This window comes from Gymnoscopelus braueri (assembly GCF_963280865.1).
Source record: "Gymnoscopelus braueri genome assembly, chromosome: 1".
In the NCBI taxonomy this organism is placed as follows: Eukaryota; Metazoa; Chordata; class Actinopteri; order Myctophiformes; family Myctophidae; genus Gymnoscopelus; species Gymnoscopelus braueri.
In genome coordinates this window covers 12092623-12118771 of record NC_137603.1, presented here as the reverse complement: position 1 = coordinate 12118771, position 26149 = coordinate 12092623, and the positions used below count along the sequence as shown (strand labels likewise).

The following is a 26149-nucleotide window of genomic DNA, read 5'->3' as shown; positions in this document are numbered from 1 at the left end:
CTGCTATACTGTGTCCTTGATTTGGATTAACTTTTTGAATCTTGTATCTGCCATTTGTTGAGATTTCCTGAAATCATACTGCACACTATTTTGGGTGATTATTATCAAAGATGCTGTTCCCAATTGTGGTACCCATGTTTCAAACTTGAAATCAAAAGAAAGATGTTTTAAGGCTTTTATCTTTCTTATATGCATTAAAACAAAATCATGTCAGAGACCAAAATAAACGTTTCTATTTTCAAAATATCTATATCATATTTTAACACCTGAACTGAAAACAAAGCATTGAAATCTTTGACAGGAATATGAACATGATTCAACACTTACTCAGTGCCAAGTTATTTAATATAACAAAAGGTTTAATTCAAAATGAGCAACCACATTTTACATTTATCTTCCTGTACATTCTAAGCCAGGCTCACATCCTTCATTGAGTGTGGATGTAAACAGACATGTCAGTTGTTGAGATCACTCTGCATCCCACCAGTTTTTCTTGTTCCTGCCTGTCGTTTTGGCCTGTTCTAGCTGTCCTTTTAATGATGTCCGCAGCCTGGTTACAGTTGATTTGTTATCTTGAGTTGATCCTGCCCTCCTGCTCATCGGAATTCTGTCCTCATTCATCACAATTCTGTCTTCATTCCTTTCTCTGACAACACCCGTGAACCCAGAATCCCTCATTCTGTAGGCAGCTGCCCCTCTATTAGCTTCAGATTTCTCATTGTAAACCATGTGTGTGGCCTTGGCACCAGAAGCCTTCCTATCCTTGTAACCCCCCTTAAATGAGAACCGTTTCTCTGGCTGCGTTTCGTGGAATCCAATATGCTTCCTCTTCGGCACAAACGAGAAAGCGTCTTCCCACTTCCCCGTGTCCTTCAGTGTCAGCAGGATACGAATCATCTGGTCCAACGTCAGGTTCTTTGCCCCCATGTCCCAGTGGAGAAACTCATCGAGTGGCAGTCGGGCTGTGGCTAGATTCAGACGCTTAGCATTGGCCAACGACACGCCTTTCTGGATACTGCGGTCCACAAGGGCTCCAACAATGTAGACTTTGGAGTGATCAATGGTGCGGAGGATGTTAGGGGAGTCAGCGGTGAGGTACACAAGACGTTCACGGGGGAAGACATCAACATGCTGGTGGTTTGTTGAGGTCATTAGCAGGCGATCCCAGTGCTCGGCACCATAGCGTTTTTGAAACTCCCTCATGTAGGCCCCATCTGGCTGCAAATTGCAAAAGTGAAGATGGAAGGGCTCGACAGCGCGACGATTCCACGCCTCCACCTCCATCAGCTGGGCCACCGCGTTCACGATCTCACGCGAGGTCATGTTTTGCTCATAGCTCATATCAAAGACCAGTGGCTGGCCAAAAATCATGGCCTGGGCACTTCTCCAGGCCAGCAACCTGTCCAGGGAGCGGTTCCAGAACTGGAGGAGGAAAGTGTTTTTCAGTTGCTGTCCTTCCCCATCCTCATCCTCATCCTCCTTCATGGATGCCCGTTCAGCCTGCCTCTTCTGCTTCTTTTCCTTAAGGCTCCTTTTGACGCCCTCTTTTACGGCCAGAAACTTAAGGAACTTTTTCTTTGAAGACTTGGTGGTGAGCTTCGCCAGCTCCTGAACCTGCTCATCAGTCATCTGAGCTGGGACAAACTTCCCAGCCTCTCGCCACATCAGGACCAGTTCACGGGTAGCCGCGAGGATGGAATCCTCTTCAGCGTCACCTGGTGTTCCTCCAGGAGTCACACCACCCTCTGCTCCCTCGTCAGCGTCTCCTTGCTTTTCATCTGCGGTGACTTGAGATCTCATGAGAGATTTCCATGCGTTCAAATCTATTTGCTCTTTCTCCTCCGGCTGTTGTGGTTTTGGGGTCACATCTTTCCTCGCAGGACACCCAGCACTGAATAATCGAACCCTCTGAGCGGATGAACAGGTACAGCCATGATGTCTAGTCGCTCCTTCCTTGACAGCAGTGGCTAGCGAAGGCAGGCTGTGTTTCCACAGCTTCGAGAGAACCGACGTGGAGAATAACCGTATCATGGCTAAAAGATTTAAGCAAGTAAATATTTAAGTCAATAATGTCACCTTTGGACAGTCTGACGTGAAGTGACGTGTGTGTGTGATCCTGTCGCACCAACATGAGCAGACGACGCAGTTTTCTTCTTTTTCACTGGCACTATCAACTCTTTTGTTGTTGTTAAAAGGAGCGATGAACATTGAACTCGCTGCGGTAGCATCCGAGAAACCCTGGTATGAAAGCAAAGGCAGTATAAGTTGATTTACGTCTATTTAATATCCATGCCTGTTTGAGTGCGAGTTTAGTGGAAGGTCACGTTGTACAATGGTGTGTGACATCTTAATATGTCGTAGTGAAGTCAGTGTTGCCAGGTTTTGTGAAAGAAATAAGCAACCAGGTCTAGGAAAACACTCAAAAGAAGCTATACGGTAGGCCACATGAGCACTTTAAACCACACACACTTTGAAGCATAGATCTGCTATTTTCAAAGGCTCTTGAAATAAAATGTGAATATTTTGAATATTTTTTTGAAACATTCTAACAACACAAATGCTCCCTGGCACAAAACATTTTCATGCAAAATATTTGAGAACAACTGGTTTGAATAATAATTAAAACATTTGAAAGCAAGCCTAAATAAGAAAGCACACTTTAGAAACAAGACAACAAATCGCAACCCGCAACTGGTATACCAATATTTTACAGAAAAAGAAGCCCAACGTCGCTTATAATAAGCCAACATGGCAACGGTGACATAGTGAAGTGCGATAGAGCATAGAGAAATGGGCTCGAAAATAATCTTATTGTAGACCACCACAAAATAGACCATGCATATATATATATCCTTTTAAATGCATCAACCTTAAAAATCACAAGATGAAAAAATCACACGTATAATTATGCATAATCAGTGGTAGTTTCCAGACGGACACTTAAAATTGGTGCACAAGTCCTATGTATGCGTTTCCTCCTTTCGAGAGCGAAACAGAGTGTCTGTGTGATTACTCTTTATTAATAGACTTTCTGTGTGATTAATGACTCTTTATTCATTTAGAAAATGAGTTTATTTTTGCCCAAATTGTCGTGCAAAAAAGACATAGATGAGGTGATCAAGGGCGTTGCGGAAAAGGTTTTAGTTTTGAGGTTTGGGAGAGATGATGATTCCATTTGTCTCCAGCTTGACGAGATAGTAAGTCACTTTACAGTGGTCTGGGATCTCAACAACAGTGGTGTAAACTGTAAAGTAACTAAGTATATTTACTCAAGTAATGTACTTAAGTACAATGTTGAGGTATTTTTTACTTTACTCGAGTATTTCCAGTTTTCAGTACTTTCTTTTTTTCTACTCCACTACATCTCAGAGGCAAATATTGTACTTTTACTCCACTACAATTATTTGAAAACTGTAGTTACTAGTTACTTTGTAGATTTGGATTATTATTACAAAACATACATTGCACTTCAACCCTATATACATTTCGGCCATTTGATAATAGCCGATTGACAGAATTGTGAGCTTGTAGATCAGCCATTATCAAAAGATTTTTATACATTTGAAAACTTGTGAACATTCTGCATTATGAGTACTTTCTACTTTTGTAGTACATTTTGTATTGTAGTATTTTTACATTGCAGTATTGATACTTTTACTTGAGTATTACTTGATACATCTTGAGTAAAAAATGTGAGTACTTTTTCAACCACTGCTCAACAAAGACATTTTTGTCATTATTTATTTATTGTCTTCCTCTGCCAGTTGTCAAAAACCGCTCATGACTTGAGCAACATGGCATCAGTCTACATCGTTGATGTTGATAAAGCTCCCATCTACACCAGATACTTCGACATATGTTACATCCCCTCCACTGTCTTCTTCTTCAATGGACAGCATATGAAAGTGGATTATGGGTGAGAACGAATTGAATTTGGAAAATGGTCTTGATGATTCTAACAGGCATGCTACATCATTATCAGACTTAAATGTTCCCTTCAACTTATTGTTTATGCCCACAATGACGGGCAATTATAGAAACATTAGGCCTTAATTGTCGAATGTTGAAGTATGTTCTAATCATGTATACTTTACATTACTTAATTTAAACCAATTGTTTTTGTTACCACTGCGCTCTGACTCTTCTGGTGGTTGTCCTCATGAAACATAACAGACAATGACAGTTTCGGATATCCAGCCTTCTCTCGAAGGTTGGATAGAAGTAAAGAAACTTTGATCATGTAATTCTGAGTGCGATCTTTCGCCTGTCAGTGTACTTAACATTACTTAAAAGTTAAAACCATTTTCCAATTACTCTTGTTTTTTACATTTTGGAATGAATAGCCACTCTTCCTTGGTGCCCACTCTTCCTGTTACTGTTGGAAACAATTGTTCATACTCCAGTACATTTTCCACACATAATTCTCCACCAACATCTCCTAATGTACAGTTTTTTTCTCTCTCAGCTCACCTGATCACACCAAATTTGTGGGCAGTTTTAAGACCAAACAGGACTTCATGGATCTGATTGAGGTCATATACAGAGGAGCCATGAGGGGGAAGATGATTGTCCAGAGTCCGATTGATCCGCAAAATATTCCCAAATTTGACCTCCTCTACCATGGAATCTAGTTAAGACCCTTTATCACTGTGTGAGGTTACAGATTACTTCCATAATATGACTGCTGATCATAATGATCTGTTGAAATGAAACCAATTTTACACTTGAGCGGAGCCCTATTTTATACTTATAATTTTTGATAAATGTTTGAACATTTTTGCCCAAAATAGGGATGCAGGTTTAAAGTGGTTAAACATTTAGCTCCCACATAACACTGTGACTAACATTGTCTGCATGTTGCTTTTGACTTCCTAATTCTCTAGGAAGCAAGATGCAGACTGTTCTCTCATGCTAGGTGCCTGCATAGATAATATGATTTATTGTGTTTCAGTCCTTGTCACATATTATGTTACATATGAAAGAATGTGCTGCAGAATCCTATTCACCCAAATTGCTCAGAAATGTGTATGAGTCAAATGTTAAAATATGGATTTTGTTTTTATTTCATGTCTTATTTTATAATAATAGAGGGATTCATTTAGGCTTTTCCAATTTGTAGTTTTACTGCCTTGCCACATGTCACTCCCTATAAGCATGCTTGATATAACAGTCAGTTTGGAAGTCTTGTGTTTGGATCTACTGCAGTCATATTCATTATTCAACCTTTTAATAGCTTTTTGAATAAGATTTTGTTATGTTTCCCATGGAAATAAAGTGATAAATTAGAATTCATCTGATGCTGATTTACCCGTGTTATTTCTACTTTGTACCATGTAAAGTTCCTTTTCAGACTAGAGCTGTATTTCCACATCCACCGAGTGCTCCAATGTGTCCTATTTCTGAGGATGGTGTGGGAGTTGTACCAGTAGCCTCCTCCTGAGAGGCTACTGAACAACTTGATCTGTCATTGTCCCCGTTCCTCTCTTCAACCCAGACTGCATACAGGGCATTGGTCCTTTGGCTCAACTGTAGAGAAAAGACAAAGTATTACTATTCTGCCCTTTTCTGTAATATGGTAGTCGATATTGAAACAATGAGTGAACAATAACATGAGAAAGAACAGAGGTTAACGAAAAAGTACATAAGAAAATACAAACTTAATGATAGCAACTGACATTTCTTTTGTCAGCTGATCTATAATATCATACTCCTGATTTGAGCATTATTGCTCAAATGAATATACAGGCTTCTAAAGTTAAGTACACCTCTAAGTGTATACAACATAAACATATCACAAATGATCAAAAGGTCATGGCTCACATCTTTCTCTGTGTCCAGTTTCTGGTCTTCTGATCTTTTATCTAGAGAGAGACGAGGCAGTGAAGCTTTCACAACCCACCAGAATGGATTTAGACATTCATATGCATGGCAACCTTTTGCAAATTCATAATTCTTTCGCATCAAGATTGAGATACAGACAAACTCATACCTTTAGATTTCACTGCAGCCACCGTGCCAACAAAGAGTAGCACGACACCAATGCAAACGCCCAGAACTGCCCAAAGCCATGTGATATCATGTCCTGCAGATTTTTCTACGAAGGCCAACAGTGAAATAGATTTGTAGTGTGAATAATAGCATATACTAAATACATGATTTGACAAATAAATGTAGGCTTTATCTCTCTCCCGTACTAACAGAAAGGATCTTATATCAGCATTCCATAACGAATCTACCTTTATCTACCTGCAGTCTCACTTGTGATTTTCCCAGCTCTGAACTTGTTGAGGCTATGTTCCTTGTACCAATATCCCAGGGTCTTGGTGGGCCTGCTTTGGTAGATGCTATTTGCTCTGAGGGGGAAGAAGGGAGCCATGTAAGCCTGGGCTCTCTGGGCTGGAGGGACCTGGTCGCTGTCAGGATAGGTATAATCACTGTGGTCCTGTATCCAGTCCTCTAGAAGCCTGGCTCCCAAACAAACAGAATTCAATATTAGTGTTATTAATTTTAAGTGTTTTCTTATGTACTGCCACCATTTAAAACATTAGCTCTGCTGTTAATGATTACTTAGTAAACTAATAATCTCAAACCTACTTGTCAACAAAGCTGTGATGCAGCATGAATATAGGATCATTGGCTGCAGTAGGGACAAGGGTCATAGTGCCATTCAGATATCTGTGGATCAGGTTGTGCATAGAGGCATTCAGGTGGCGGGAGTCACGAGGAATATCAAATCCTAGAGGGCGACAATACTAACAATGAATATATTGAAATAATTTATACAGATTTTTATTTAAAAATATTTAATTGCTTTTCATTAAATCAAGTTAAAATTAAATAAAAAAAATACAATAATAATTTAAACCTATATATTACAATTCTATTTTGTGACCTATACTAAAATAGTTGGCACAAGCCGTAACGTAACATTGAATTGAATGAGATGTGCATAGATGCTGGCACAAAGTTGTTGTGGAAGACGTCATTAAAATATTAAATTGTTATATATTAATGCATCTGCCCTGTCTATGTCTGTTCAACCTGTGGGCCAGGTAGGGTGGGGGTGGGGACTAGGGGAAATTCTTAACTGGAGGGACAAATAAGAACCCCTTGTTGGGCAGTTCAAATGTATATTGGAATCAGCTGCACAGTTGTACTGTGCAGGACATGCTTGTTAAATCCTCCAGCTATGTGAACAAAAAATAAAATAAAAACTTGATCACAAAAAAAATAATATTAAATTGTTGAACTCATAATGACAGATTTGGCTCATTAGGAAATCTTAAATATAATGCACTAGTTATTAAACAAATATAAAATTTAATGCACTAGTTCATGTACCTTCAAGCTTGTTTCGGAAGCTGTTGTTGGACGTTTTGCCAAATGGAGGGGTGTCAAAAGATTCTGTTGACATAATGTTTTGGACGTCCTCAGCAGTGGGAAGTGTTGGGTACTCTGGATCCTTGCCAGGGTTGCGAATGAGATATTCAGGTCCAGAGTTATTAGACTGAATGCAGATTACACCAAGTGATTCCTGGTATGGACATATAGTCTGTGTGGCGAAGAGAGAGGAGCATACAGCATAGACATTAGAAGGAGAAAGGGGCTTGAAAAATAATTAGTTTCATTTAGCAAAGTATAATGTAAAATAATTCCTTGAAAGAGAAAGTAAACATATGCGGGAAAAAGCTTAGTGGAATTTCAGGGAGGCCACGAAGGCCATGGCCGTCGTTACCCCTCAGTTTGGCCTCAGTTTGGCATGCCCTGAGGCCACAGTGGCCGTAATGCCCCAGCTGACTGTACCACTTTCTCCTCTGTTTCTTTCTTGTCAAAATGTAGACACCAGTCAGTGTCTCTTTCTTGTCATGAAGACACCAGTGTCTTTTGTTGAGATTCTTAATTCTTAACTCCCCTGAGTCCCTATCTTTAAACCAATCCAGTGACTTTGATTGGTGCAGGGCTGAGCATGGATCAGATTGTAAATACCATAATTTATTTATTTCACTGCATATAGTCTACATATTACAATTAAAATCCTTAACCCTTAAATTAAATTGATTCTTTCAATGGACTAAAATCTTGTTTTATTTAATGGCCTTCCTGCCCTGGCATTTGGCCTTTGTGCCCTCAGGCCAAGTAGCCTTGCCCCTAAAATGACGAAAAACCAGGCCTGGTGACTCATGAGAATTATAATGAAACGTTCTGAATAGCTCTCGCTTCTTATAAGGATATATCATGATATTTCTTAGATTCATTGAACTGCAGCTTGCAGTCTCAATGCTCATATGGCTGTCACACATACTCACATCTCACAGTCTCACCTTCCACTTTGAGAAGGGCGAAGCTCCATCTATGCGCCCATCTGGTCCAACTCCCCCAAGGTACTGGTTGTTGCAGATATTACAGTGATTGGTTCTGGTCCAATCCCAGTAGGGAATGTAGAAGTCCAGGTCTCCAGTGAGCTCCCTCACCTCCCTCTCAATGAAGAGCAGGAACACCCGATGCCAGAAACCGAAGGCAGGCCCCCTATGTGCTGAATTGTCTTCAGAGCCACTGTAGCTCTTAGCTGAATAGTAGTGCATCCAGACATACAGGTCATACAAACTTGTGGTCTGAAAATCGTAGTTGCCCTCCAAAGTGGTGTCACTGCTGGTAAGGATCATGTAACGCTCACTAAGGCTATGTTTGGCCATATGCAGCCTGGAGAGGAAGGTGTCCCTCTCCTGGTCTGTCAGATCTGTTATTTCTTTCCTCTCCACATGGTGACGTTGCTGACAGAGTGGTCCCTTCCAGCCGGGAAGACATTGTCCACAGTCAAATCCATCAAAGTTCCCCCAGCATGTGCAGACCGAATCGTAAAAAGCACGGGGCCAGTTAACTCTATAGTCATTCGGTTTAGGGAGGTCTTTAGTGGGGTGTGGTGTACAGACTCCTCTCCCAGAGTTGAAGCCACAAGGGGAACCTTTCCACAGGGGGCAACACTCTCGTCTCTCAAGGGCATCTGGAGTGGTGCAGGGCCGGGGAAATTGAGCCTCCAGGACACTTGGAAACAGACACAGCATGGAAAACAGCCAAGACCACAAAGGGACTCTGCAGTTATGTGACAGCAGCATAGTAGAATACAGTGAGACAGATCACTTACATTTGTGACTCTGGGAAGTCACTGCAACCACTTCCCAATCATGCCTTTTAAATATGAAGTGACGTAGTTGTAAAAAGGCTTCTGGGTTCATCTTGATTTTGCAATGTTTGTGTACCTGGAATGTTAGCACTTAGAACACTTTGTTCAAAATATTGCAGCTTGTTTCTTAGTGTGCTACACAGATTCACACACATTCCACTCTTTCTGTTCCTAGTTATTATGCATTCATCGTTGACTCTCAAAGACAAGACAATGATATTGAAATTGTCAGTGAAAATGATATTGAAAATGTCAGTTAGAGTATTAACTGATGTCTGTGGAGACAGCTGTGTCAACACTCAACACAGCCAAAATATCCCAAAGTTCAACTGGGTAGGTCATTGTCCTTTAGAGCAGTGGTTCTCAACCCGTGGGTCGGGACCCCCAGGTCCCCGACCCACAGGTTACTTTACTTTTCTGTGAAGTTGCTTGAAAATATTGGTAGTTGCGGGTTGTGGTTTTTGGGGCTTGTTTCTAAAGAGTAGTTGCTTATTATTTTGGCCTTGTTTCTTAAATGTTGATTAAACCAGCGGTTCATGTCATGGACCCCCAAGTTATATTTGTGTTGTTAAAATATTTCGGAAAATATTCGAACTGTTTAGCTTCTTTTCTAGATTTTTTTGAAAATAGCAGATCTACAAGCTCACAACGTGTCGCACTCGCGTCGTGAGGCGTTGTGAGCTTGTAGATCTACTATTTTCAAATGGCCAAACGCATTATAGGTTTAAAAAGCTCATGTGGCCTGTAGACGCTTCTTTTGGGCTTGTTTTCATAGACCTGGTTGCTTATTTCTCACGCCTGTGAGAAGGTCGCCCGTGCATCAACGGGAACTATTGAAAACGTTGCTTTGTAGTCAGACGGAGAACACAAACCAGCGTACCGGATGTTGATAAGAAGCAGCGTTGCCATGTCTGCTTATTATAAGCTACTTTGGGCTTGTTTTTCTGTAAAGTTGCTTGTAAATATTGGTAGTTGTGGGTTGCGGTTTTTTGGGCTTGTTTCTAAAGTGTAGTTGCTTATTTGGGCTTGTTTCCCCCCAAAAAAAATATAATAAAAAAAAAATTGTATGGTTGAAACCAGTGGTTCTCAAACATTTTCATGTCAAGGACCTCCAAATTAATATGTATTTGTCCTGGAGGACCCTAGCCTGATTATCAGCCTGAAGCTGCGTGGAGCTTCATCTTCATCCATCTGAAAACATTTTGTTCCAGGGACCCTCATGTTTCAAAAATATTTCAAATTTTGCACTTTGTTTAAGTTTTTTTTTATTATTATTTTTTAACTTTGAATAGCCAATCGCTCACATCGCGACACGTTTTGAGCTTGTAGATCTGCTATTTTCAAATCGCTGTGATCCAGTCGCTTCTTTTGGACTTGTTTTCATAGACCTGGTTGCTTGTTTTTCTCTAATAATATGGCAACACTGAGTAAGGAGATGTAATACCAAGATGGCGGCGACCTTATCTAGCGTGTGAATTTGTAACCTCTCCAGTTTATATGCCTAAATATGTTGTAAATTAATGTTGTGGTGGTTGCGGGTTGGTGTCCACATTGTTTTCTTTTAAGGCACAGCCATGATTTCATTAATCAAGTACACTGTTGGTGGTTTGGCCAGCATCTGTAGAGCCAGCGGACATCTGCAAGGTAGCAGTGGTGGTGGAAAAAGTATTCTATATGTTTTAGCCTACTTAAGTAAAAGTATCAATACTGCAATGTAGAAATACTCTGTTACAAGTAAAAGTCCGGAATTGAAAATGTATAAGTGAAAAAGGATTGATATCTAAATGTATTTAAAGTACCATAAGAATGTCCCGTTTCACAAGTTTTCAAATGTATAGTCTTTTGAAAATAACAGATCTATAACAGAGCTTGTAGATCGGCTATTTTCAAATGGGTGAAGTGGTTAAATGTATGTTTTGTAAGATGCACCATGTACCATGAGAGGTTGTTCTTCTAGGACATTTTCAGACTAGCTTTGCTTTATTGTAACGTTGACCTAATATTTTGGGGCAGGATCAGGCGATCAGCCTATATATCCTATATAATCCACCTAATATTGGTAACATAATCGCTGATGCATGACAAAGGTATTGTCCAAGCACACTAGAAATAAGCATGATTAACTAAAGCAAAGATGTGAAATGTTCTCTGTTGTGCAGGTACTCTGCAGTCCAACCTGAAGGTTTTGTCAGCTGGACTGAAGTCATATGAGATACCCCCAGACTACAGTGGTAATCATTCTTTTAAATACTGAACCTTCTTTTTTACTTCTTTAAGTGAAAAATAAAATGTTTCTATTGAGGGCACCTTGCAGACAAAAACATCAACACTCATTGATCTAGCATGTCACATTATTTCCCCCCACAAGACCATGTCATGTTCGTTTTGGACTGTGCCATAGTGCACAAGATATGTAGACTTTTCTTTTTAACCGAGACAAAATGGCTAAAGAGATGGTAATAGTAAGGGAACAGTAGATCAGCCAAAAATGGCTGTCACAGCTTGTAGAATATATCAGGTGAGCCTCCAAGAGTGTGACTTAATTCTTTCTAGGTGTAGAAATTGCATAAGATCCCTAATTTACTGAGAATGTGTAGGGGGCAATTCCTGCTTCCATTTGAACAGAATTAGGCATCTGGCAATCAAAGAAGCAAAAGATACCTACTGTTGTTTGGATAAAGATAAGTCTTTTGGAAACACCCCAAAAATTGCTGTTAGAGGAGAGGGGTCAAATGGTACTCCAAATATCTCAGTAAAAGTCTCAAATGCAGAGGTCCAATAAGGAGCTAGTCTTGGACAAGTCCAAAAAGTGTGGATAAGGGAGCCTATATATGACTTACATCTGTTGTAATTGGAATCTGAATCCAGATACATCTTTTCTACAAGCTTTTCTATGGAAAAGTGTACCATTTTAAACTGTATAAGCTAGTGTGTCGGGCTGCACTGTTTAACATTAAAGCATTGGTACTTTGGTTATTCCCACATTCTTTGTTCTTTTCATCTCACCCTTTTTCTCTTCTTTCCTTTGCTGAAGATGTGGTTATGCCTCAACGTCCCAAACTTAAGTTCCTGAACAAGATACCCAACCTTAAGAAGCCTAAAAAGGAGGGAAAGAGAATGCGTGATATCCAGGGTCCAGCTAAGGCAGCAAATGCCTTCACTACTGGAGAGTATGCCATTGTGGTAAGTAATTCTACCTGCAGGTCAAATATACGTATTTGATATAGCTTTGTCCCTCCGTTATTGCTGTCGCTATCTTGTTTTCAGAGCCATTAATATGAGTAGGGAGAAAATGCAAAAAATGAAGCTTTAATTGTAAGCTAAATGAAATAATCTGATGTGGGGAATTCACTCTTAGACTAGTGGTTAAAATGTTTGGCTTTAGTGTGAGTGTCCCGTCCCGCACGGGAGACCTGTGTGTGTATACCCAAGGTGTAACAATAAACACACCTTGAGCAAGGACATTTACTGTACATGTATTTTTAACAGTATTGTAACATTTCAGTGTGGTTGTGTTTGTTCTTCAGGCCATGGGAGGGGGCTTCATACATTGGGGTCACATAGAGATGATGCGTCTGACCGTCAATCGCAAGTTCGACCCCCGCACCACATTTGCCCGCTGGCGCATCAATGGCCCTTACAAGCCCATAACCCGTAAAGGCCTAGGTCAGCGCATGGGTGGCGGAAAGGGTGCCATCGACCACTATGTGACACCTGTCCGCTACGGCCGTTTTATTGTGGAAGTGGGAGGGAGGGTGGAGTTTGGAGAAGTGGAGCCGATCTTGAAGGAGGTGGCGAAGAAGCTGCCATTCCCTGCCAAGGTGAGATTACAGATCATACTTTTTTCTGTTTCATTCATACCTTGTTCTCTATCCTATTAACCATGTGTAAAAACACTATGGATGTAAAATGAGTGTTATTTAACTCCAAGAGTGTACAAATGGTACATTTGGTGGTACATACACCTGAATACACCCTTAAGGCCCTGACTGATAGAAAGCGTCAATGACTCTAGTGTCAATGACACGTGCCAAGTAAGGCCATTTATGCACATTGAAGGCGGGAGAATTTGAAGCATTAAAACATCTCTATGTTCAGCCTCACCACAATGATTAATTACTAGATTGTCAGGCCACTTCACAGCCTTCAAATCTAGTTTAATGTGGTCTCCATATATGGGCTTGTTGCGCTTGTGAGTCAGCGACGCCCAGCCACGGTCCGTCCACCGCTGACCCACTGAACCGCACCAGAACCACCCGAATGAATTTCAATAAAACAGTGTTAAGGCTTACTGCACTTTTAGTGCCAAAATAAAATCGGTTCGGTATGGGTCCCGACTCAATTTTATTTTGGGTCTATAAAAGTCAATTCATACTAATGTGGCTTGCGCTCACGCCGAAGTCGCATGCAAATATTTTGGGTCCTCGACATGAAAATGTTTGTGGCCGTGCACTGAGCTCCTCAGAGCGAATACATTTGGCTCTCGCTGCCGTGCACGCTGGCTGGAGACAGACCGGCGAGGGGGAGAAATGGAGAGAAACGCTTGGCTGGACTGTGTGTTTCTAAACAACAAACTATTCATTTTAGACGATAAATATGTCACGTAGTTGTTCGGTATTGATTAATATTACATATACAGCCTTTATTTTTAAATGCGATAGAGATTCGATAGGGTATAATAAATGATATATGTTGTACATAGCCTACACAGATTCTGTGGTGGTCGGAAAGGCTCCACTCTCGTTAATCTAGCGATAGGTTGTGTTTATGAATGGTCACTAGACAGAGATTTCAGAGGTATTTGTTCCTCCTGGAAGTTGGCTTGTGTCTCTTCCAAACTACCGCAGTTTTCCCTGGCTTCACTGCTGACAGAATGAACTTGAAGCTGGGATGAATGAATGAGGAAACAACCCCCCCGAACCTCTGAATGACGTTATATTGTAGTCTGGACAGAGCCGAACTGATTGAATTTTGGCACTAAAACTGTAGTATGCATCAGCCTTTAGGCTATTGTGAAAATAGCTGAACTACAGTACAAGGATGCCACACATTGTGAGCTTGTAGATCTGCTATTTTCACAATGTTTACACAGTTGGGCAACGAAGTATACCACTTAAGTGGTGAATGAATTTGTTTATTTAAAATGTTATTTGTTAAATCGAAAAGTAATTGGTAGAATAAATGGTTATTATTAATCAATAATCGATAATTGCAGCCCTAAATGAGAGAGTGAACGGTGATCTGACTTTGGAGGGGAAAATATCTTTTAAAACTTCACTTCACAACTTCTGCCTTTGTTTTTCCTACTTTGTTGTCTGTCAGGTGTTTAGCAGAGAAAGCTTTGCAGCCATGCAGAAGGAGCAGACAGAGAGGGAAGAGAACAACCAGAATCCTTGGACCTTCAAGCAGATTGTTCAGGGCAACATGATGGGCATCAGGAAGGTGCTTAGCCCCTATGAAATTAAAACCAATGGACGCTTCACAGGAAAATTCCACCTTCCTTGGAGGGTGTGATGTAGGACTTTAGGAAAGTTGATACAGTGCATCTATCAACTTGTGCCATCCCCATAATATTATAATTATGTTGATGCAGAGTGTAAATTATTTGTTTTTGAATATGGGGGAAATATCATTGAAAGTGTACATGGCAGTATGAAAATCCTTGAAATGAAATGGAACATTTCTTTTTTTTTTGTACTCAAATATTTGACATTTTCTTGTGGATTTCTTTGTTACTGCTTCCAAATGAAAGGGTTACATTTGAACAAATACATTGCAGTTTTGTCTTGTCTTGTATTACTATCATATTGGCTCATGTGATGATGGGGTTGATGAGGATAGGGTTGATGAATCATCCCCTTAACCACAACTATGAGCCTCATTTGTGTCTCACTGGTTTGAAGACGGTAAGCAAGATGGTATGCAAGCTGTTTGAATGTGTTTGAAAGTTTCCACCTTCAAGTATCAGTCAAACATACTCTTTAATTAGGATAATGAAATTAAATACATGGCGCTCTCTGACACATTGACTCACGCAATGTGGTCTGACGCCCTCATATACTGATTCTATACTATAGTATATACTGATACTGGAATTATTAGATTATTAAAATTATTCCTGTGATTTCACTTTTTTTTTACCATGCTCCTGAACCTATTTGGGTTGGATGTGTACACCCCAGTTGACCTTTTTTCCAACTATGTCTCGAGACCGATCTGTACCAATGAAGATTGACCACTAAATGCTCTGTTTTCATCACCAGTGGCCAAGCAAAGAGGAACCTTATTGTTTGCCTCAAGGACAAGCTGGAGGCAGCACAGATGATGATGTGGTGCTTATTTACAAAACACGCTCTGTGAAATCAGTGTCGAGACAGTTTCTCAAATTTGGATATTTCAACAGACCCACTTACGAAATCAAATAAGTTGGTAATATTGACACTTCGCAGAAACACACCACCCGCTCTGTCACAATGCACTCATGATGACAATGGTGTTGTCAAAATGCAATAAGTTGGAAATATTGACACTTCGCAGAAACACACCACCCGCTCTGTCACAATGCACTCATGATGACAATGGTGTTGTGTCAAAATGCAAAAACTACGATGACTTAGAAAGTATAAAAGATAATCTCAAAATGTAAATGGTCTGATTTCAAAAACTTTTCTGAGGAATATGAAATGATAAAACATTTCATTACAAAGCTATTCGAAATGTAACCCACTGGGTCATTATGACCAATTTTAAGAATTTTCTTTTGCATCTAGCTCCATGTCACATGTACTGGTTGATTGGAGACAGACAGCACTGGACAGTTTGTGTGGACACCAGACAAGAAGTTCACAAGAAGTTAAAGCATAAATACAACTTTATGTATTATTCATTAACATGGGTTGGGGAAAAAGCAATTTTCATAATATATTACAGGCCTAATAGTTGCTGTTGCTGTCAGCTACAGTAGGTGGCGGTAACGCGGTTAAGTTGGACGTCCCCCTTATCACCAGGGTTGCCATGTACGTTTATTATAAGTGAGTTTGGGCTTGTTTTTCTGTAAAATAGTTTGTAAATATAAGTGGTAGTTGCGGCTTTTTGGGCTTGTTTCTTAATTGCAGTTGCTTATTTGGCCTTGCTTCTAAAGTGTAGTTGCTTATTTTGGGCTTGCCTCCCAATGCTGTTTAAGCCGGTGGTTCTCAACCATTTTCATATCGAGGACCCCCAAATTAGTGTATTTGTCCACCGGACTGGACCCCCATCTGAAAATATTTTGTGCCAGTGACCATTTGTGGTGTTAATTTTTTTTGTGTGAAAATAGCAGATGCGACGTGCTGTGAGCTTGTAGATCTGCTATTTTCAAATGTGCTCATGTGGTCTGGCCCATTTCTTTTGGGCTTGTTTCCCTAGACCTGGTTGCTTATTTCTCTCACAAAATATGGCAACACACTGATCACAGGAAGAATAACAAACCACTGACGTCACGTCTCGGTCTACAGTGTCATTTTCAAACGTCTCCCGCGAGAAGTAAAGAAGTCGTTCAACAACCACCATAACATTATGGTGGCTTCGTAATATAATAGAATTACGTACGATTTCCCTCGTTGTATCGTTTGGATTTCAAATCTGGCTTCAAGCGTTAGTTAGTCTAGTTTGTTCAGCCATGAAACCCATTCGAGGCTCTGCACGGGCCTCGTCCAAACAGCCTGTCGTGAAAAACACCAGCAAGAAGAAGACTCAAAAAGGCAAACAACACAACGCAACGTCCCAGGTTGGTTAGTTAGCTCTGGTCCAGAGCATTAGTGAGTTCTCTCTAACGCTCTGCCAGGCGCGCTGCTCTGCTCATAGACCGAACATTCCACTGCCGTGCGAGGTCTCCGTCTTTAGTCAAAAATAAACAAAACTATTTCGCTACTCACTGAAACAATGGCGGGTTTGTGTTGTTGAAAGTCTATTCACCAGGGTGGGAAGCCTCTCAGCACCCTACCTTCTCTGTATAATAGACTTTTTGGGCAGAAAATCAAATATGGCCGGTAGATGGACATTATTTTATTTACTCCACTGCGCCCTCTACAGATTTGGTCAATGGTAATTTATATTGACAGGTCTGCTCTTCATGTGCGGTGGTGGAAAAACTACTGAAATGTTTTACTTGAGTAAAAGTATCAATACTGCAATGTAGAAATACTCTGTTACAAGTAAAGGTCCGGAATTCAAAATGTACTTGAGTAAAAGTACAAACGTACTGGAATCAAAATAAAAAATGTGCTTAAAGTAGCAAAAGTAGAAAGTACTCATTATGCAGAATGTCCCATTTCATTTCATGTATAAAATAAAAATGTATAACAATTTTTTGAAAATAGCAGATCTACAAGCTCACAAGCTTAGATCGGCTATTTTCAAATGTCTGAAATTGAAGTGTTTTGTAATCATAATCAAAATCCACGAAGTAACTGGTAACTAAAGTTTTCAAATATTTGTAGTGGAGTAAAATTACAATATTTGTCTCTGAGATGATGTGGAGTAGAAGTAAAAGTACAGAAAATTGGAAATACTCCAGTAAAGTCCAGTAAAAAATACCTCAAAATTGTAGAGTAGCCTACTTATTCCTACTATTCCTGCTCAGAGCTTTGTGTGTAATGTGTGAATGGACTGTGGTTAACACAAAAGTGAAGACAACGGTACTCAAGTAAAGCACAAGCCTTTCACACGTACGTCATGTACAGTACTTTAGTAAATGTACTTAGTTACTTTACACCACTGTGTGTTAATTAATCTTCCTGACGATTTCAGGACTCGGAAGAACCAGGACCCAGTGCTCTCAACCCCTCAAAGAAGAAGAGGAAAGCAGGTGGTAAAGTCATCGCTTGTCAAAAAGAACATAATATCCTTTTGGCATGTGACACCCCACTGATGGAGTAGTAGACCACCAGTGGTTCTCAAACCTTTTTAATTTCAAGGACCCCATAACTCTCATAGTACAGAAGGGTCCATTTGGAAGCCCCACAAGGAACCCTGGGCCTGCACCCCACTTTGAAAATGAGAACCACTGGAGTAGTCTCTAGTCTAGACAACCAGTAAAAGTAACTTAGATTTATGAATTATTAAGCTAATTTAACGAATAGTAATAATTTAGACCTATTTAGCTTCAGACTTTATTTTAATCTTTTTTTAACGTTTTGTTTATTCTTTTTTTTTTTACATACTCACAAGTAATACAGTCATTACTGAAGCAAATAAACAAAGAATCTCCAAACAGTCAAGAAAATGATTAAGTAACAGGATAGACAAATATCAAGTAAGAAAAAAGATAGATTGAATAGGGTATAAACGACAACAAAACAAAAACAAACAGACAACACTCATAAAATAAATTTTGCTGTTGGGCAGTTGGGGTTAAGTAAAGGAATAAGCTATTGTGCTGTTTTTCATTAACCACATTTTAATTGTATTAACATCTGCATCTTGAGGAAATTAGGTTGCAAAACTCAGCAAGAATGAATATTTTAGGTTTACATTATCAGAAAAAAAGGATATCGTAGATCCAAATAAAACTAACTACAACTAATGTGAAAATACAATTATATGTGTGGGGGAAATGGCTTCATAGTTTAACCCACCATGTGCAAGATGTGAACATCCATTTAGGATTTGTATTTTGTAATGCTGCTAAGTACAGTGAATATGCCCAGAATAAATCATACAGAAATATTTCCTGTATGTTCAGTACTATATGTCAGTCTGCTCAGTCATAATGAATATAATGTATTTGTGCTTTGAACATTAGGGGATGCACCATCAGCCCCACCTCCCCCTAGAAAGTTAACGGGTCAGAAACAACGGAAGCCAATGCCTGCATCCTCCATCAGTGCTCTGGACAGCATACTGGACATGTCAATACTGTGAGTGATCTGGCCTACACTTTGAAAATGTAGGTTCATAAGTTGATCCTTTTATATTAGGGTTATTAACATTTTATAGTAGGCTACATGTTTTTTATCGTGTTAATCTCACTTGACCTAAAGGCCTCATATTTTAGAAATATATTTCAGAGGCTGTGCACTGTGCAGTTGTCAGGCAGTAACAATGCATCTCCCATGTGGGGAACCAGTGGGGTCAGGTGCACTGTCAGATGGGTGGCAGTGACAGCGGAGGTTCCAGACGGACCAATACGGGGCAGCAGAGGCTGACTTTGGGGACGTGGAACGTAACTACGCTGGTGGGGAAGGAGCCTGAGCTGGTGCGGGAGGCAGAGTGCTACCGGTTAGACCTGGTGGGGCTCGCCTCCACACATAGCAAGGACTCTGGAACCAAACTCCTGGACAAGGGGTGGACCTTGTTTTACTCTGGAGTTGCTCAGGGTGTGAGGTCTCAGGCGGGTGTGGGGATTCTCACGAGCCCCCGGTTTTGTTCCAACGCCTTAGGGTTGGAGGGGGGAAAACTCAGACTGTTGTCTGTGCGTACGCGCCAAACAAGAGTTCAGAGTATTCGGCCTTCTTGGATACCCTGCATGGGGTCCTGCATGGGGCTCCTGTGGGGGATTCCATAGTCTTACTGAGGGACTTCAACGCACACGTGAGCAATGACGGGGATACTTGGACTGGCGTGATTGGGAGGAACGGTCTCCCTGATCTGAACCTGAGTGGTGGCTTGTTATTGGACTTCTGTGCTAGTCATGGACTGACGATAACAAACACCATGTTCAAACATAAGGATGCTCATAAGTGTACTTGGTACCAGAGTACCCTAGGCCAAAGATCAATGATCGATTTTGTGACCGTATCAGCTGATCTGAGGCCGTATGTTCTGGACACTCGGGTGAAGAGAGGGGACTGTCAACTGATCATCATCTGGTGGTGAGTTGGTTCAGATGGCGGGGGAAGCCTCTGGACAGACCTGGCAAACCCAAGCGTGTAGTGCGGGTGGACTGTGAAAGTTTGGAGGAGACCTCTGTCCGGAAGGAATTTAACCTCCGTCGGGACTTCCCTGGCATCCCTGTGGAGGTTGGGGACATTGGACAGGAATGGGCACTGTTCAAAGCCTCTATTGCTGAAGCTGTGGCTGTGAGCTGTGGTCAGAAGGTCTTAGGTGCTTCAAGGGGCGGCAACCCTCGAACGCTGTGGTGGACAGTGGTGGTTAGGGAAGCCGACTGAAGAAGGAGGCCTATCGGGGTATGTTATCCCAGGGGACTCCGGAGGCAGTTGCAAGGCACCGACAGGCCCGAAGGGCGGCAGCCACGGCTGTGTCTGAGGCTAAGCAGCGGGTGTGGGAGGAGTTCGGGGAATCCATGGAGAAGGACTTTCAGGCGGCACCAAAGTTGTTCTGGAAGACCATACGGCACCTCAGGAGGGGAAAGTGGGGAACCATCCAAGCTGTGTACAGCAAGGATGGGGCTCTGCTGACGTCAAGTGAGTAAGTCGTAGGAAGGTGGAAGGAACACTTTGAGGAACTCCTAAAACCAATGACATCAGACCCACCCTCCCTGACAGGAGCAGTGCCTGAGGATGATGGGGGATTGGCGTAAATCTCCCGGAAGGAAGTCACTGAGGTAGTTAAACAACTCCATAGTGGCAAAGCTCCGGGGGTTGATGAGGTTCGTCCAGAAATGCTGAAGGCTCTGGGTGTTGAGGGGGGCTGTCTTGGTTGATACGTCTTTTCAACATCGCGTGGAAGTCTGAGACAGTGCCGAGGGAGTGGCAGACTGGGGTGGTGTTCCCACTTTTCAAAAAGGGGGACCAGAGGGTGTGTGCCAATTACAGAGGTATCACATTACTCAGCCTCCCTGGGAAAGTTTACGCCAAGGTACTGGAAAGGAGGGTACGGCCGATAGTCGAACCTAAGATTCAAGAGGAGCAATGTGGATTCCGTCCTGGTCGTGGAACAACTGACCAACTCTTTACTCTGCCAGGGATCCTGGAGAGGGCCTGGGAGTATGCATATCTGGTCTACATGTGTTTTGTGGATTTCGAGAAGGCATATGACCGGGTCCCCAGGGAGGTTCTGTGGGAGGTGCTGCGGGAGTATGGGGTGAGGGGCCTTGTTGAGGGCCATCCAATCTCTGTACGCCCAAAGCAAGAGCTGTGTCCGTGTGCTCGGTAGTAAGTCGGTTTTCCGGTGGGGGTTGGCCTCCGCCAGGGCTGCGCCTTGCCACCTATCGAGACCTTCAGCTCTCACTGGATCGGTTCGCAGTCGAGTGGCGGCTGGGATGAGAATCAGCATCTCCAAATCTGAGGCCATGTTTTGCAGCAGGAAACCGATGGATTGTGCAGTCCGGGTAGAGAATGAAGCTTTGCCCCAGGTGAAAGAGTTTAAGTATCTCGGGGTCTTGTTCACGAGTGAGGGGAGGACTGAGCAGGAGATCAGCCGGAGAATCGGAGCAGCAGGAGCGGTATTGCAGTCGCTGTACCGCACTGTGGTGACGAAAAGAGAGCTGAGTCAGAAGGCAAAGCTCTCGGTCTACCGAGCAATCTTCGTTCCTACTCTCACCTATGGTCATGAAGTGTGGGTCATGACTGAAAGAATAAGGTTGCGGGTACAAGCGGCCAAAATAAGTTTTCTCTGACGGGTGGCTGGCATCTCCCTTAGAGATAGGGTGAGAAGTTCAGTCACCCGGGAGAGACTCGGAGTAGAGCCGCTGCTCCTTCGCTTGGAAAGGAGCCAGCTTAGGTGGTTCGGGCATCTAGTACGGATGCCTCCCGAGCGTCTCCCTAGGGAGGTCCTCGCTGCACGTCCCACTGGGAGGAGACCCCGGGGCAGACCAAGGACCAGGTGGGGGGATTACATCTCCACACTGGCCTGGGAACGCCTCGGGATCCCCCAGGAGGAAGTGGCTAATGTTGCTCAGGAGAGGAAAGTCTGGAGCTCTCTGTTGGAACTGTTGCCCCCACGACCCAACTCTGGATAAGCGGTTGAAGATGGATGGACGGATGGATGGCTTTGTAGGCTAATGATAAATGATGTTCCGATATGTTATCACAGATCTGCCCTTTACACGAGGAAGACTGATGTGAAGGAAATCCAGAAACATTTGAATGCGGTAAAAAATGGGTAAACAAAAATATTTTTAAATTAACTTTCATAGCCTATTCACTTTATATTTTTCACATTTTGGCTACATGTAACATGATGGTTAACTCCAAATTATTCTCTGAAGATTTTTGTTATCTAAATGTAAGTATGAGCTACGTAAAGTGGGGAGTTGGGCAATAACCTGGCTGTGTTTTATCCAAATTCCAGGTTTCTTGCTGAATGTAAGCAGCTCAAAGTCCCGATCCAGAGACCAAGTGACTTTTCTTGTTCTTCTCGTCAGCACCAGGAACATACCAAAAAATCATTGGCTAATGAGAGTCATCTCAGCTTGCTAGAGGTGAGAAATGTCCCTAATGTTCTAATAATCCATTGGTTTACTCAAACTGAGATTTTTACTAGTCGTATCATTACACAACAACATTACAATCATGAGTAAAAAGTTATATTAAGTGACAGTTTAGTCAAAGATAAAATAGGATGAATATCTTTCCCATCAGGCACATTTGAAAAGTTTAACGTGTATTCTTTTAACTAGTGATAGTAGCTTACAAGGGTAGAAATTATATGATAAATGGTATTGTGACAATGATTTGTCACAATTCCATATGGAATTGGCTATACGAATAACGTAGCACAAAGTGTTCCTAAGAGAACAATATTTGTTATTAGTTAAATACATTGCAGTGCCACAAATTATTTTGCTCAATATAGACATTGTGAAATGGTGTCTGGTTTGATGTGTGACCTCTGTGTTTCCAGAGGGGCCTGAAGACGGTGCTCAGCACCCTGGAGACAATGGAAGAGCAAAAGGTCTCTCTGGACCACAAATGTAGTAACTTGATAGAACAGCTGGAGGATGAAGAGGAGAGGGCAAAAGAGGTACAGTGTGCTTTCCAGGGTCTCCTTTATTGTGTGGTGCAGGAGGGCAGTAGACCACTAGTAGGTACTGTAGTAGGCTCTCGGAAAACCACAGTGACGATTATCACCAGATAATGTATGCTAATAAAAACTTGGTTATGGTTATTTTTTGTAAATCTATGCATTTTAATGTTGTTACTTTATTTATTATCCAAATAATAATTAAATAAGATCAAATTGGCCAGGGTAGCTGGGAATATTTATATTTAACTACCACCTAAAACCTTGTTACTGTCATTCAAATGTCTGCACACACTAAGGAGAGCTTAAAACACACAACACACAGTTGTGTGACACAACTGTGTTTCCTCCCTTTTTTTTACAGTTTCCTTCCTTTTTTATTTGTGACTATATTTTAGGGTGCATATATGCACTTCCATTGTGCCCTTCTATCATTCCGAAAGGTGTATACACTACAACTAATTCATATTTACTAATGGTTAGTAATTTCTGTAAGTAGTAAGACCTAAATTAAAATGTTTTTATTCTATGTTCATATCCATCATACTGGTCAGTATGGGGCTAGTAAGAAACCTCTTCCACAAGAATATTTACTCTCTTGTGCTTAGACTTTATGAATGGGAGAAAGATAGATCCGCAACTAATATGTGTATCTTAAATAAAGTGTTATGGTCCTTAAACACCAGGAGAATCTATTTTGTGCAATTAATTCACATTCATTTAAACTGCTGTTTGTGTCATGAGTACATCCACACAGAATGTGAATATTATACAGCGATAAAGTGACAGTTTCTTTCTGAAATGAGGTAAATGTTTCACGCAAATCAAAGCAACTTGTATGAATGAGGCATCACCAGATTAATAGTTTGATGTGAAATATTATCGGATAGTTCCTGGAGTGTAAGGAGCTTCACTGAAAAAATACTTTTTCAAGACTTTTATTTATCAAATAAATCCACAGATAGAAGGTAAAAAGAAGCTCTGTTTAAGTGTCTGGTTACCTCTACTTCCTGTGGATTTCACTGGAACACTTTCGTCAGACTCATTTGAATGCATTCTTTCCTGTTTGAGCTTGCACTCACATTGATGTGTATGAACGTGTAAGGGATTTCATGGCTGTTAATTCTTAGGAACATCTGGAAAACAAATTTACTGTCTCTGTAGCAACGGGAAATGACTTAAATGGGTTGAGGACGTTTTGTTTGGCTGAAATACTATGTCATCATTGTAATCATGCTGACTTGTGCAATAAATTTACTCATCTGTATGGCTCTTTATCTTCTCCAGTTATTCCACATACCAGAGCAAGGAATCCTCAAGCTGGCCCCTCTGCCTCCACTCAAATCCAATGAAGCAACATTACAGGTGATTTGAGCACAACACACCCATTTACTTTATAGTGATATCACTTGACAGTGTTGTAGGTGGTTCTGGAGTTTCTTCATATGGATTCATAATCTTACTGAGAGAACAGGATGTGGTTAAAATGGTTGGCCAGACACTTCCTCCTCAGAGGAAGAGTTTTACATGTGCATTCTGACTCACTAATCTAATGCAATATCATTATGAAATATTATATTTCAAACCAACTAAAGCTATTTTGTAAAAGGCACACAGTGAAATTGTGTGTCTAATTAATGATGTTTTGCCTCAACATGCTTCATATCTTTTGAGTGAGCATGTATTACTGTTCTGTGGCATGGTACAAGTGATTACAAGCCTATGCTTATCTTAAAGGGGAATTTTGGACCACAGTTTTCTTACCTTTTCTGTGATGTTATGATATCTTAGGATGAATAGTACAGTAGAAAAATGTCATAACTCCATCCCGGGTCCGCCACAGCTTAAAACTTGCGCCAATAGGCCTTGCGTTAGATCGCGTATTTTAATAGCTTACTTTTTTTCTGAGTGTTTTTTTGATCTGAGTGTTCATAGTGACAGAACACTATGCAAAAAAAACAACGGAAGTCTCGCTAGACGAGATTGAAATCTCGATATTTCAACCTCGTCTAGTGGTTGACGAAGACTTTTTTCCGGTAGTTCCTTCTTTTACAAAGATTGGTTGCAAGAAATAATACAGTAGTATTGCATGCTGTTGTCTCACTTAGGAGCAGATGATGAGAATGATACCAAACACAGAATCGGAGACCACTGCTCGCCGATTGGGGAGAATCCTCCTGAAATCAGCTCAGCTCCAGGATGCTCAGGCGTTGCTGATTCATGCGCACAAACATGCTGATCAATTGATAATCGGTAGCGTTTAGCAAACCATATTGTTCATTTGGACTGCCTTTATAGACCATTTTCCTGTTAATGGATTAATTTTTAGACCTGTTTATATCATTAAAACGTTACCAAAATACCAAAATAACTTGGCTAAACATTGTGTGCTTAAGTCATGGATGTTTGAAGTTCATTCATAAATCATCAGTCAATTTTCATCTTGACTTTTCAAATCAGTCAACACTTTACAATGCATGAACCACTTAAACCATATACTTTGTTTACCGGGGTCCTCCAGGCCTCTATACTTGATCCCCACTTTTTTTGCTTTACACCAAGCAAGGTGGTTTTTTCTAGGAGGGTTGGGGAGGACTCGACTTGTACTTGGCTGAGATAGGGGTAGGGTGCACTCTGCCAGATATGACATAACCAGATACGTCATATATATTAATAACTGATTATAAAATAACTGACTTAAGAAATTATTTAAAATTATTGATACCATTAATCAAAATAAATAATGTACTATGGCAAAAATATGCCATATTTAATAATTTTATACTCAAATCTTTTTAAATAGTGGATATAGCCAATCTTCGTCACAAATTGTCATGTTGTGAACTTGTAGATCTGCTACTTCCAAATAAATGTTGTATGAACATTTTTAAACATGGAAACGATTATGACTGCAATTTGGCAATTATGTAATAATTGTGTCAGGCCTAGTGGCTCACTTTGACCTAAAAACATGTGCAAGCATAATGCAGGTTCGTTTTTCTAAAGCGGTAAAAGTTTCACACTGTAAAAGTATTGTAACACACGTGTACAACAGTTTTAAGTAGG

The 26149-nt window shown here is 41.0% G+C and overlaps 5 protein-coding genes across 8 annotated transcripts; 3 read left to right on the top strand and 2 right to left on the bottom strand.

Annotated features, from left to right (window-relative positions):
- Window positions 1-455: 455 nt before the first annotated feature.
- Window positions 456-2319, bottom strand: trmt10c (tRNA methyltransferase 10C, mitochondrial RNase P subunit). The gene has a single exon (XM_080438427.1). It carries the CDS (start codon window positions 2029-2031, stop codon window positions 469-471), a length of 1563 nt encoding a protein of 520 aa, XP_080294553.1. The 5' UTR covers window positions 2032-2319; the 3' UTR covers window positions 456-468.
- Window positions 2320-2981: 662 nt separating this feature from the next.
- Window positions 2982-5292, top strand: txnl4b (thioredoxin-like 4B). The gene is made up of 3 exons (XM_080426319.1): window positions 2982-3197; window positions 3765-3916; window positions 4466-5292. Exons 1-3 carry the CDS (start codon window positions 3066-3068, stop codon window positions 4629-4631), a joined length of 450 nt encoding a protein of 149 aa, XP_080282445.1. The 5' UTR covers window positions 2982-3065; the 3' UTR covers window positions 4632-5292.
- A 946-nt stretch (window positions 5293-6238) lies between these two features.
- LOC308087624 (tyrosinase-like) lies at window positions 6239-10090 on the bottom strand (the record flags this gene model as incomplete). Its single annotated transcript, XM_080431636.1, has 5 exons — window positions 6239-6464; window positions 6595-6736; window positions 7342-7507; window positions 8322-9042; window positions 10062-10090. 5 exons carry the CDS (start codon window positions 10088-10090, stop codon window positions 6239-6241), a joined length of 1284 nt encoding a protein of 427 aa, XP_080287762.1.
- Window positions 10091-10615: 525 nt separating this feature from the next.
- Window positions 10616-14994, top strand: mrpl16 (mitochondrial ribosomal protein L16). 2 transcript variants are annotated; one of them, XM_080426692.1, is made up of 5 exons: window positions 10616-10846; window positions 11341-11412; window positions 12216-12364; window positions 12709-13002; window positions 14504-14994. In XM_080426692.1, exons 1-5 carry the CDS (start codon window positions 10756-10758, stop codon window positions 14693-14695), a joined length of 798 nt encoding a protein of 265 aa, XP_080282818.1. In that variant the 5' UTR covers window positions 10616-10755; the 3' UTR covers window positions 14696-14994. The 2 variants fall into 2 exon arrangements, with proteins under 2 accessions (XP_080282818.1, XP_080282819.1); XM_080426693.1 differs by having other exon boundaries at window positions 10616-10825; window positions 14504-14985.
- Window positions 14995-16663: 1669 nt separating this feature from the next.
- On the top strand, window positions 16664-25699 carry cenpq (centromere protein Q). 3 transcript variants are annotated; one of them, XM_080423199.1, is made up of 8 exons: window positions 16664-16946; window positions 17969-18026; window positions 18963-19077; window positions 22154-22222; window positions 22412-22541; window positions 22964-23083; window positions 24371-24448; window positions 25192-25699. In XM_080423199.1, exons 1-8 carry the CDS (start codon window positions 16839-16841, stop codon window positions 25345-25347), a joined length of 834 nt encoding a protein of 277 aa, XP_080279325.1. In that variant the 5' UTR covers window positions 16664-16838; the 3' UTR covers window positions 25348-25699. The 3 variants fall into 3 exon arrangements, with proteins under 3 accessions (XP_080279325.1, XP_080279324.1, XP_080279326.1); XM_080423198.1 differs by having other exon boundaries at window positions 17969-18029; XM_080423200.1 differs by having other exon boundaries at window positions 16664-16950; window positions 17979-18026.
- Window positions 25700-26149: the final 450 nt, after the last annotated feature.